The 12,833-nt window shown below is 37.1% G+C and overlaps 1 protein-coding gene across 1 annotated transcript in view; it reads left to right on the forward strand.

Moving 5' to 3' along the window:
- Positions 1–12,833, forward strand: part of MYO5C (myosin VC) — a 35,506-nt gene that overhangs the window by 565 nt on the left and 22,108 nt on the right. The window contains exons 2-15 of the mRNA XM_010572281.1: positions 3,430–3,540; positions 4,477–4,642; positions 4,926–5,070; positions 5,483–5,639; positions 6,203–6,346; positions 7,236–7,317; positions 7,920–8,027; positions 8,595–8,701; positions 9,339–9,604; positions 10,036–10,117; positions 10,468–10,608; positions 10,889–11,014; positions 11,650–11,733; positions 12,690–12,824. Coding sequence (XP_010570583.1) covers positions 3,430–3,540; positions 4,477–4,642; positions 4,926–5,070; positions 5,483–5,639; positions 6,203–6,346; positions 7,236–7,317; positions 7,920–8,027; positions 8,595–8,701; positions 9,339–9,604; positions 10,036–10,117; positions 10,468–10,608; positions 10,889–11,014; positions 11,650–11,733; positions 12,690–12,824 — 1,854 coding nt within the window. The remainder of the gene's footprint in view (positions 1–3,429; positions 3,541–4,476; positions 4,643–4,925; positions 5,071–5,482; positions 5,640–6,202; positions 6,347–7,235; positions 7,318–7,919; positions 8,028–8,594; positions 8,702–9,338; positions 9,605–10,035; positions 10,118–10,467; positions 10,609–10,888; positions 11,015–11,649; positions 11,734–12,689; positions 12,825–12,833) is intronic.

Here is a 12,833-nt window from a genome sequence, read left to right on the forward strand (position 1 = left end):
CGGCGCCTGAGGGGAAGCGGCGGCGCCTTGTCCCGCGCCCGCTGAGGGGGCGACGGCCGCCCCGTGAGGGGAAGGGGAAGGGGAAGGGGAAGGAAGGGGTGACCGGGCCGGGAGAGCAACGCCGGGCTCGCCGGCGTGCCCCTGTGGGTTTTGTGCCTTCTGGGGTTGCGGCGGCGGTGCGGTAAAATGTTGAGCCGCTTGCGTTACTGACAGAGTTGGCGGGTCTGGACCTGACGGGAGGGGACGCGTCAGCGGTACCGGGCAGCGGAGCTGAAGCACATCGGAGGGGCTGCGAAATCCCCGGGCAGCGTGGGAAGATGCTTCTTTTCTGAGAGAAATGCTTCTTCTTTTTTTGAGGCTTTCGGTCTTTAGGTGGAGGTCCCTGATGCGCTAGCCGGCCATTAGGCAATTCTGAAGTTTTAGAGCGCTTCCCCAGCCGCTCAATCGCGGAGTGCTCGCTTTTTGTTACGCGAATATTGAGTACGTTTGGCAGAACTTGGTACAAAATCAAAGGTTCTTCCTCCTTAATGCGGCTGCTGTATTTTTTGCGCAATTTTTCCCACTTTTCCTGTAGTCACCAGCGTTGTGACATGTAATTTGTTTGCTTAGCTTTACATAGCAAAATTAACGTGCATATATTACTGCTTTATAAGCCCGTATCTCTTCCATCGCAAAAGCAGCTGCCATAATAAACTCCTGTTCAGCCTTGTGCTGCAGTGGTATTTACTCACTTGTTGTCGTGGTACCACACTCAGAGCAGCTGAAAGAACAAATGGGTTTTTTTTAAGCAGGAATGATGTTAGGCAGGTGAAGGGGAGGAAGGAGTGTGGGTGTAATTTGATACGAAAATGAGCAAACTCTCTTCTGTTTACTTGCAAGGCAGGGTTTGGAGAAAGCAAACTTTGGTAGGCTGGGTACATTTGCCAATGGAGGCTCCTGGAACTGCAGAGACTTTTTCTGAAGAATCAGTACTTCGATCACATGCTTTTCCCTCCCTTTCTTGTCCGTGACCTCGTGCAGTTCACCTTCTTACATGGGAACATGCTATGTGCCCCTGAGGCTATTTGGTGGCAATACTCTTGACTCGCATAGAATAACAGCAAGTAAAGAATTCAATTTAACAGCTGTGAATAGATAAGTATTTTTTGTAAGCCAGGAAACCAATGTAGCGTAGGAATGACACAAAAGTCAATTTGTACTTAGATATACGTGGAAAAAGCAAAGTTAAAACTGATTGAATTTAACCATGTCTTTCATATGCCCATTAAATAGATATTTGTGAAGCTGGGTTTTTCTCCCTTTGGTCAGATAGATGAAAACATTGTCATCATTGTGGGTTGGGGTTGTTTAGAAGACGTCTTTGTGATTTTGGATATTGCGTGAAAAAATGCCATCATGCTGAAGGCATCAGCAAAGAGGTATCGTGAAAGCAGCTGAGGTTTCGATTAGTGTTCATCACCTGACATGCATGCCAGGTTGGCATATGGTTGACCAGAAAGGTCAATCTCCATCCTTAGAGATAACTGAAAACTCAACTGGAGAGGTCACTGAGCAACCCAAGCTAATTTGCAGGATGTCCCTGCGAAAGTCCATCTTACCCTAAATAGTTTGATGTTGATCCTCAGGGGTTAGAGTTGAGAAAGCTACTGTTGAGGTACGGTGCGGTTTGTAGGGACCTCTGTAGGCACCCACCAATGGCAGTGTGTTCAGTGGGCTTCTTGGGGCAGAGACCCTCGTGTTCTGAGGATCTGCTGGAGCTTCCAGGGCTTCCTCCAAATTAGAGAGGAAAAAAGTCATTTATGCCAAAAACAACAGTTGCAACACCAAAATCAGAAGGTATATGAGTCTCCAAGGTATCTGTGGGTATGCTAACACTTCATGAAATCCTTGACTAATGTTAATTTCTCAAGTAAGCAGCTGCAGCAGTTCTCACGGGTTTATTTAAACACAGTTAGTTTCAACTGACTGTGAATATAGCTAGGGTAAGGGAATTAAACAAAGGGTTCTGGCTATCAAAACAGAAAGATGCTGGAAGGAGATTATATGGCATGGTTGCTTGCGCAAGTAGGGACTGAATGGTTCTGTGCTCTCTAGTGTTACTTTATCACAAATTACAGGAGAGATGGCCAGTAAGAAACTCAGTACTAGCATGTACTGGTGATTTTCAGGCTTTTTTTCTGACATCACTGTCCTTCCTCCTGTCCTCTCCTTACATCCAAATATAGTCTTCAACGTTATCTTCATTGCCCTCTGAGATAAACACTATACGGTATAAAAAAAATTTTGCACCAAGTTTTAAGGAAGATGGTGGCATGTCAGAAGTGGTCTCAAACTGCAAATCCCTGAATAGAAGTGATTTCAGTGTTAATAGTTGATGCATTAGGGAGGCTTTTAGGGATGCTGCCGCTTTGTAAAACCCTGGCAGGATGAGAAGGGCACACTCCACATCAGTGAAGAAATTCCTCACTTATTGAGGTTGCCAGCTGTGTTATGTCCTTTTAAGGAATGCTGTTCCCTATAGTTTCTAGGGTGTTTCCTATAGCTTCTAGGGCAGAGCTTTAAAGATGTTGCTACTGCTTCAGCATTTTAACTCCAACACAGGAGAATCAAATGGTTCGAATGGTGTAATCTACATTCAAACATTTATACTGCAGAAGGCTAGAGGTAATTCTGTTGTCTCAATTCTTCAGATACCTAAGAGAAAGTTACAACTCATCTGCTTCTGTTGGAAAGAAGTGCTTTTAGGAACGGTGTTTTCTTCCTGAGGCAGAGCTGAAGTACCTTACTGGGACTGAGCACAGTTAAGCCAGCTGATTGCTTGTAAAGAAAGAAACCTGCCAGTAGTCTTTGAAGTTTGCCCTAGAACAGGGGAAGATGTTTGGAGGTTGCACTTCAGTCCCATTAAAAGAAGGGTAACTGTGCAGGGTCTTCCTTCTGTATACACTTGTGCCTATGGCAAAATGCTTTCTAAGTTCAGTATCCTATACTTGATTTCAGGGAAGTGATTGTGTAAATTCCGGTAAGCGAGATGCTTTCTCTGGTACTTGCTCGTTTGAAATCTGCTAGAAATCAGGGCTCTGCCTTAAGTGTATTTTACTCTCTTTGTTCAGTGTTAGAGGGTTTGAAGAGCCTGGCAACGGTCTGGCCCTTTTTCACCTTCCTGCATGCTGTGTTGTTCTGCAGACTTTACACTAACCAGGAGCAGAACAAGCATGTCCGAGAAATGAGTCTGCTTTCATTTTTTTCTTTCACAAAGAATAACTAAAACACAAAAACACAGCCTGCTGTACAGAGCTAATAATAATCCCCAAAAGTTCTGGCATCCAGTTCAGCTTTTAGGTTGCCCTTGACATTTGAAAACTATTTTTTATGCTAGTCTGGTATTATGATAATAGCTAAGCTAACTATTATCTTGTTTTTCTGTTGTAGTACAATAGGGTTTGGATCCCTGATAATGAAGAAGTTTGGCAGTCTGCGGAAATCACAAAAAACTACAAAACTGGAGACTGTTTTCTCCATGTGCAATTAGAAGATGGAACTGTAAGGAGGAAAGCCTTAATTATTGTGGGGTTTGCTGAGATATGTTAATGTAGAAACATAGGACTCACCATTAGAGGATCTAAATGACTTGTCCATATTTTCTTTTATGCTAATCCTGCAGTGACCAGAAGTTTATCATATTGAAATTTGTACAGTAAACAGCTGTTACCTAAAAATATGAAGAGTGCAATTCTACTATCTGTATAACATTAGAATAGAACACGTAACCTTGAAGATCACTTCATTTTTGAAACAAGCGCTGAAACTCAAGTCGAAGTAAATCAGAAGTGCAAGGCAGGCGTAGTTATCTCTCACAGAGCTAGCTGTTGCTTTTTTTTTCCTAAAGTTGGTGCTTTATGTAAGATCTGTTAATTTTAGTATCTGAGTTCTTTACAAATTTAATATTTTGAAAACAGTATTTCTGTATTTCTGCATTCCTGTTCTGTAAAGACAACTATTAAATATATGATTAAATGGATTTGTTGAAAGAAACAGAAGTGAGTTTTAAACTTAGTGTTTAAAAGTTTAAACCGAAGGGTTTAAGAAAACCGAAGGGTTACAAGGATGGTTTTAGAGCTGACTTAAGTCCTGACCAGGTGCTTACTTTCATTCAGTTGCAGCTGGTCTACCATTTTCATCTGTACTTGAAATATGCATGCATTTAGAGAGCTAAACGCGTTTTCATTTTTACAGATTTCAACACAAAATATTGTAAATAAAGAGAAAGTGGCTTTCTTTTTCATAAATGATGAAGAGCTCCATCGTACTTTCATGATCTCCAAGTCCCCTAAGTTCAGTGGAATGTATGCAACTGATGAAATACAAGATCAGACAGGGCTCTGTCAACCCTGTAGCTTCGTTTAAAAATAGAAGATTAATTTGTGTTTATGCAAACATAATGCATTTTAGGATATTTCAAGTCATTTTTGTTGACAGGAACTGAATTACCCTGTTGATCCAGCTGCTCTGCCACCCCTACGAAATCCTGACATACTTGTTGGTGAAAATGATCTCACTGCACTTAGTTATCTCCATGAACCAGCTGTTCTACACAATCTTAAAGTTCGTTTTGTGGAGTCTAAGCTAATCTACACCTATAGTGGTAAGCAAAGTAAAATGCAAGGTTTAAAAAAAAATTCTTAAAATAAAAAATAATAATCTTGGGTTAGTTTGCAATATGATGCGAGTACTGTTTTCCTCAAGTGTATTTTAACTCATTCAAGTTAACTCATTTTTATATGAGTATAGACTTGTTTTTTGATCAGGATCTCCTACCTAGTTTAGAAAATATTGCTACTTTGAATCAGTTTAACTGTTGTTGCCGAAAACTGGCATTTCATTGAACTAACATGTATTTTATTTTTGTTTTGCACACTTGGTTGTAGGAATAATTTTGGTTGCAATAAACCCGTATAAACAGTTGCCAATATATGGAGATGCTATTATCCATGCATATAGCGGGCAAAACATGGGGGACATGGATCCACATATATTTGCTGTGGCAGAAGAAGCATACAAGCAAATGGCAAGGTTCAGTATGTTGTTTAATGTTCATAAATAACACTTGAAGACTAGTGGCAGTCAGTGTTATTTGTCATTTAATTTAACTGTGTATGTGCCACTGGCTATTAAGAATACCTTTGAATGGGTGGCTTAACTAGAGGAGGAGTAATTCCTTAACCAGCTGAGGAATTTATAGAGCTCATAACTATTTTCATTCTTGATTAGGGGCAAAACACTGTCTTAGCTGAGTGAATAGCAATGACATCAGCCTAGAGGTTATAGCCAAAGAGGGGTAAGAGAAGAACAGATGAAAGATGGAACCGACATGACAGTTGACCACAGCTGTGTTTTCATACATTTGTTTCATATATATAATTCTTACATTTACACATGCATTTTAGACATGTCTGATTTAAACTGTCTGATTATTTGGTTTTAGAAATAACAAAAATCAGTCTATTATAGTTAGTGGAGAATCAGGAGCTGGAAAGACTGTGTCTGCAAGATACACTATGAGATACTTTGCCACTGTGAGTAAGTCAAACAGCAATGCAGATGTGGAGGATAAAGTACTGGCATCCAATCCAATAACTGAGGTAAGTTTCAGAGAGTATCTTTCAAGTCTGTACTCATCAAAGAAAGAATTTGGGGAGCTGCTGGGAATCTTTGGAATCTTTAGGAATGTTTTATCTGCCCGAGTTAGATATCTAAATTAGAACTTTAGCCTCTGAATGTTACTGATGGAAAGAGGTAGTCAGCTTCAGGAACACCCAGGTTCTGCCTAATTTACCAGTGGCCCTTTGGAGGCACTAGTTTGCCTCCAGAGTTTTCTCTCACCACATCCTGTTAACTAGGTGATGAGAAAACAATATTGAACAGTTGGTTGTTTGTTTCTATTAATTGGAATAGAAACTGGTTAAGGTTCCTTATGGTGGGGAAAAGTACTTTCTCTGATTCTTAGTTTATGTAGTGTTATACTATTTGACTTGAGGCTTATCTTCAAATTTGGGCCTCAAACTTTAAATCTCACAGCTCAGTGCTGAGATTGATCCTTGACCACCTTTGATTTTAGGAAACGGTAGTTGAGTCATGTTTTGACAAAGTTATTTTTATGAAAGATGCAAGTAAAACAAATTCTAAAAGTTTATAATTTTTGTAGGCTGTCGGCAATGCAAAAACCACGCGGAATGATAATAGCAGTCGATTTGGAAAATACACTGAAATCAGTTTTGATCAGAGTTATCAAATCATTGGAGCTAACATGAGAACATACCTTCTTGAGAAATCCAGAGTTGTCTTTCAGGTGGGTAAAATAAAGTTAAAAACAGCCAATGTCAGTATAGCTACTAAAGTACTATTCTTTACTAGTTTTATATAGAAAATGTTATGTGAAGTTCTGAATAGTATACCTAATTAGCATTTTATTTATTTTTTAATAGGAGCTAATCTTATTTATAGTAAGAAGCTAATTTATTCCGTGTTCTTCCTTATGTTAAGTAGAGAATGTATCTCAGGGACAATTCCCTGAGTTAAGTGTGAAGAGTATTTGAGAAATCTGTGACTTTCAGTCACAATAGTAACACGTGCCAATTGTATCTGGAAAGGAACAGCGTATAAGGCTAGAGCTTATTGCATGTGACTCATTACAGTGTCAGAGCGTAATTGTGATAATCTACTGAAGAAAGCATTTAATTTTATAAAACTGTTTTTACAAAGTTTTACTTTTTAGTAGTATTGTAACTTTTTAAGTACTATGAAAAATACTTCTATGTATCTGTTGCCTAAAGGATGGTTTGGAAATAGAGTTTTCTGAGTTACCATGGTGCAGTGTTTCAGCTGCCACTTCTACACAGTTATTCATTACAGTATTTGTCAGTTCTTACTAGTAGATGGTTGTTCAAGCTGAAGAAATTATTAGAGTAACAGCCTTGGGGAAAGAACTCAGCATATCGGTAATGGAAATAAAGTATAATTAAATGTATCACTTTCAAAGCTCTTGTTGAAGTCTAAGATGTGCCATTTTAATATTGGGCAATTTCTTTGCCAAACTATGTTGCAGGAGAATTTAGCCTTCAAGTATCATTGTGTCTTTACAGTAGTGTTGAATATTGAACATTTTTCTGTTTGTTGTTTTTTGTTGTTGTTGTTGTTTTTCTTTCTTTCTGTAATGGTATTCTTTGCTTAATTTACAGTCAGAGAATGAGAGAAACTACCATATATTTTATCAGTTGTGTGCATCTGCTATGCAACCTGAATTTAAGCATCTTAAATTGGGTAGGTCTCAAGAAAATAACCTACTCTTCATTTTTGCAGTGCAGTATTTTGAAGATTGGATTTTCAAATGCTAGGATGTTAAGTGCTTTATAGCATCAATCTCACAGACTTACAATGGGACTTGCATTTTTAAGTCACTTAGCTATTAATCCTGCTTGTATTGAACTTGGTAACAAATCCCTAGTAACTTGAATAGTGCATGATCAAGTAAGTACCTAAGTGTCTTTGAAAATCTTATCCTAATACTTTCTGTAGTGACAGATGCCATAATGACAGTTTAGGGGCTTGATTCATTTATCTGCAGAGAAGCTTTAATGCCACCTGGGAGGAACAGACCTTAAGTATATGTTTATTCAGTCTTCATTCCTGTTTGTTTATTAGATCAAGTATTAAGATTGCTAGGAATTATGAATACTAATTTGTGTCAGCTTAACTGAGTTAGGCACATGAATTTGTCTCAGAAAAAGAGGACCTCCAGCTCATTGCTGAAGAGCTGTTGTCTGAGAGCATCTTTAATTTTCTGGTGTTATAAGAGTCTTTAAGAAATGGCTATCCCCAGCCCTGAATTTTCCAGTATTACAGATTTTGCTTCTTATCTATAGGAAGTGCAGAAGAATTTAACTACACAAGAATGGGCGGCAGCACAGTAATTGAAGGAGTTGATGACAGAGCAAATATGGTGGAGACTCAGAAGACGTTTGCCTTACTGGGTAAATTCTTGGGTGTATCTTTTCAGTAGATTTAAAAATTGGGTTTTTTTCTGAAATGGGCAAGGGTGGATTGTTTCTGAAATGTCCAAAACATTATTAGTAATTACCAAAATAATTTCTTTCATACCTTATCCATTGCACTGATGGTCTGGTTTAGAAGTACTAGGCAAGAGCAAATGGCTGTTAGCAAAGAAGCTTCCAGTTCCACTTCTGTCACAGCATGTTAGCTTAAGGGCCAATAAGACTCCAGCCTTAGTGATTTTGACCATTAACAATGAACACTAGCCATAGGAATTGGAAGCTTCTTTGCCCCTATATGGCATACGTGAAACCAAATGAGACTTGAGCTGGCACTTGGGGAGGTGCAGGGAGTTTATGCCTAATCTCTCATCGGATCAGACAGGCAGAAAGTAGGCAGAACCAAGGCTTTGCATAGTAGTATAGTAGTCTGCAGAGATGCTATACAATTCTTAGCTACACAACAAAGCAAGTAATCCAGCAGTGTGCTATTTTAATTAATTGTACTGTTTCTGAGTATTTAAAATAATCAATAATTGGTTTTTTTAGGTCTGAAGGGGGATTTTCAGATGGATGTTTTTAAAATGCTGGCAGCAATCCTGCACTTAGGCAACGTGGAAATAACAGCTGTTGGAGATGAAAAATCATCCATCAGTGTAAGGAAGTAGCTCATTCAGATACCAATGTTTTCTTTTATATTCTATGCCAAAAGTCCTTTAGCAATAGTTTTTCTCATATTTGGGGCTCAGAGTAGCATTAAAACTGGTATACTAAACTTGAGAGATTTCTCCATCTTTATCTGTATAGAATCACAGCAAGTGTTTATGCGAATCCTGTTTTGTGCCCAAGCTCAGAAAGTCTGAACAAAAGGCAAAATGTGGCTCTTGGAACCCCATGTCCAATTGATCGACAGCTGTTGGAAAAGCCATTCGGGACTGTCTGCAGGATACAGGAAACAGAGCATTGTCAGAGCTGCTCAGAATGTGTCCCAGCAGACTATGCAAGTCTAAAAAGCAAGGACACCTAAGCATAGACTAAAGTAACTTTTTCTTCCAGTGTCTTAATCCAAAGCATGTCATCCAGTCTAAGTTTTTCTCTCCTATATGAGGAGCTCTATCCAGTTTTATTTGCTTTAGCTCTTCTTGATATTTTACCAGATGAAGTGAACAGAGCCCCTTGTCTATCTAAAAGTAAAAGTCATAGTTTGATGTCAGGGGTGCCAGGATTTCACTGTCTACACAACAGTTAAAGTATTAAATGTAATCTAATAATATTTATTTATCTTCTTTAAAGCTGGAAGATAAACATCTCAACATATTCTGTGAACTTCTGGATTTAAATTGTGACAAAATGGCACAATGGTTGTGCCACCGAAAGATTATCACTACCTCAGAGACTGTAATAAAGCCAATGACAAGAGCTCAGGCTGTTAATGCAAGGGATGCTCTGGCAAAGAAGATCTATTCTCATTTATTTGACTTTATTGTGGAAAGAATTAACCAAGCTTTGCAGTTCCCTGGCAAACAACATACTTTTATTGGTGTTTTGGACATTTATGGGTAAGAATGTCAAACAAATTTACTTTAAGTTGTGCCTTTTCTTTGGAGTTGATAAGAGGCACTTTTCAGTTTGTGCTGGTAATGAATTTGGAGGGGTTTGTTTTACTAAAAGGTCACAGTCATGGAAGTTCTTTAGCATCCAGAGTAGTGAATATGTTCAGCCACTATAAATACTAGTATTTTTTGTGAATAAGGTTTAAATTTAGCTTTTGATATGATACTGTTAGACTTAACTCTGGCTTATTTCCTCTGTTATGTCTGGTAACATTAACTTCTAGGGAAGTTTTGAAATGCCTTAGCACCTTCATTAGTCTTATGGCTATTTAATTTTCTTAGAAATATTAGGATAGCTCCGAAGTCTCACAAGGATACTACCATTTGTATTAAGATGTCAAGGGAAATTTTTTTTTCTTATTTGACATGTGTTTCAGCTTTGAAACATTTGATGTGAACAGTTTTGAACAATTTTGCATCAATTATGCTAATGAAAAACTGCAGCAGCAATTTAACCTGGTATGTTCTTTTATTTGTTACAGTTCTTTATCTATTTTGCTTCAATTTTGAGATTATCAATAATGGATATTAGCAAATGCTAATTGTATTTGAGTAATGGATATTTCTGGATAATGGCTATCCAGTAATAGATAAAAATGTTTTTATTTTTATATGTATACATACATACACACATACATATAAATGAAAATTTCTGAGTCTTATTTTCTTACAAGGCAGACATGTAGTATCTTACAAAATATATAAATACTTTGTTTCTATCTTACGTGTACAATTACACACATGCACACATTGTATTTATTTTCTTCCTTAATTGTAACCTTACATTTTCATAATTTTCACATATCTAGCATGTCTTTAAACTTGAACAAGAAGAATATATGAAGGAAGATATCCCATGGACTTTAATAGACTTCTATGACAACCAGCCTGTCATTGACCTTATTGAAGCTAAAATGGGAATTTTAGAACTTCTGGATGAAGAGTGCTTGGTAATTTAAAAATTATGATGATTATACCAATGATTTATGACTCATCAGAGAATTAACTCTAGTCAGCAAATTTGTGGATTAATACAACCTTCTTTCTGAAAATGATTTGCTACAGGGAGCCACTTTTGTCTTTTGAAAACACAAAAACTGGTTATTATCAGGCCTCGTAACTCACTGAAGGTGCTTTATTCAGAGAGTATTTATTGACAGTAAGCATTTTTGCTGTTTTTAACAGTCCAGAAGAGTTTTGTTAAAGAGATTGCCTTTCTCATTTTGACAGTTACCTCATGGAACAGATGGAAACTGGCTTCAAAAGCTATATAATAATTTTGTCAATAAAAATGCACTCTTTGAAAAGCCAAGGATGTCAAACACGTCTTTCATCGTTCAACACTTTGCTGATAAGGTAGAGTGTAAACAACCCAGTATTATTTCACCCTGTTTCTAGCAGTAGCTCATTCAGAAAAGAAACAAACTTAAGAAATAAAGGAAGTATTAACCACACTTGTTTGGAACTTCTATAAAATTCATCTTCAATACATACTACTATTTATTTATTGGTAATACTGCCCATAACATGCCTTTAAGCATAAGAAGTGCTTAAGATTAATGAATTTCAGAGTATAAAAATAAATCATCAAGGTAAAGAGGCAGAAAAAGAGTACAATGTGTAATAAAAAGGTGAAGATTGTAGTCCATACACATTTTAGTCTCAGTTATTTACATTTCAAGTGTAGTATTCCTTTTTTGGTATTTTAATTTGAAATCACAGAATAATGAAGAGAGGAGGAAAGAAATTCCTAAGGAAGGCAGAATGAAATTGCAGTTGATAGTGGATTCTGACAATTTGTCCTGCTTCTAAATTTGCAGCATGCATGCATGTATACTTGCTATAATGAAACTGGAAAAAGGAGAGTTTCAGTCATCATGTTTAAGACTAATAGAGAGCTGTTAGCCACCAGAGCTTAGAGAATAAAAATTATTATTTTGCTAACTGTTCATGTCTTGCTGACAAGTTAATGATTTCACCTGTTTGCACAGGTAGAATATAAATGTGAAGCATTTCTGGAAAAAAACAGAGATACAGTACATGAAGTATTGATTGAAATCTTGAAAGAGAGCAAGGTTTGTGAGCAATCAGTAATGATTAATTTTCTGAATACCTGATTTTACTGGAATTCGTTCAGATCTGATTTTAAAAGATTTGTTCTGATAAAAAGATTTTATTAAATAGGTTGAATCAATTAGTTTAGTCTTAATTTTTATTTATATTCTGCAAGTGTTTATTTTTAATGTCAAAATAACATACAAGATGGAAAAACACACTATTCAACTTTTTTGTATATGTGCATTTATTTTGCTAGTTATCTTAGTAAATTTTTTTTTCTTAATATCTCCTTAGAAGAGCATTTTGGAATCCTTGTACCTAAATCGATTCACTTAATTTTTATTTTTTCTCCCCTATAGTCATTACATGTAGCTTTGATAGGTAGTTTATCATTAACAGCAGCCTTTGTTTATTCTTCAAAAGAGATTAAGAGAATGCCAGGGCAGGGAAAACATCAGATGTCTTATATGTACCTGCCACTTCCCATCTGCTTGAGGGCCCTGTCCCTTTCAAGTCTACAGCCTTGAGACTTCAGGATTATTATTAAGAAGCTAACTTAATCTGACCAAAACCCATATTCTTAATTTAAATTAAATATTGTGAAAATATAACCTTAAGTGGTTCTATTTTTAATTCTGTTCTGTATTTATGTCCATGTTTGCTCATATTGAAAGAGCTTTTGCAGGCCTACACAACAGTTGTCTGTGAAATGTGTTAGTTTGTCTGTGAGACAAACTCAGACAGGTCAGAGGTTTGTCTGTGAAATGTGTTAGTTCACAGTAGACTCTGTTGCAACTGTTTCCTCAATTGTTGTTTGTTTGTAGCTTAAAGATCTGGTTCGACATCCTGCAGTACTGGCTTAAGCATTAAGATGGATGGGGTTTGCATTTTACATTATAGTAAATATAATTTTTATTTAAAAATTATTACAGTTACACAGTATTTAACTGTGATTCTTTCACCACACTTTTAGTTTCATCTGTGTGCAGATTTTTTTCAAGACGATCCAGTGTCCATTTCACCTTTCAGTTCAAGTATAAACATCAAATCTGCAAGACCTGTTCTCAAGTCACCTAACAAACAACTCCGGATGACTGTTGGTAGTAAGGTACTACAT

This window comes from Haliaeetus leucocephalus, unplaced genomic scaffold, assembly GCF_000737465.1.
Source record: "Haliaeetus leucocephalus isolate CR32 unplaced genomic scaffold, Haliaeetus_leucocephalus-4.0 Scaffold339, whole genome shotgun sequence".
NCBI lineage: Eukaryota > Metazoa > Chordata > Aves > Accipitriformes > Accipitridae > Haliaeetus > Haliaeetus leucocephalus.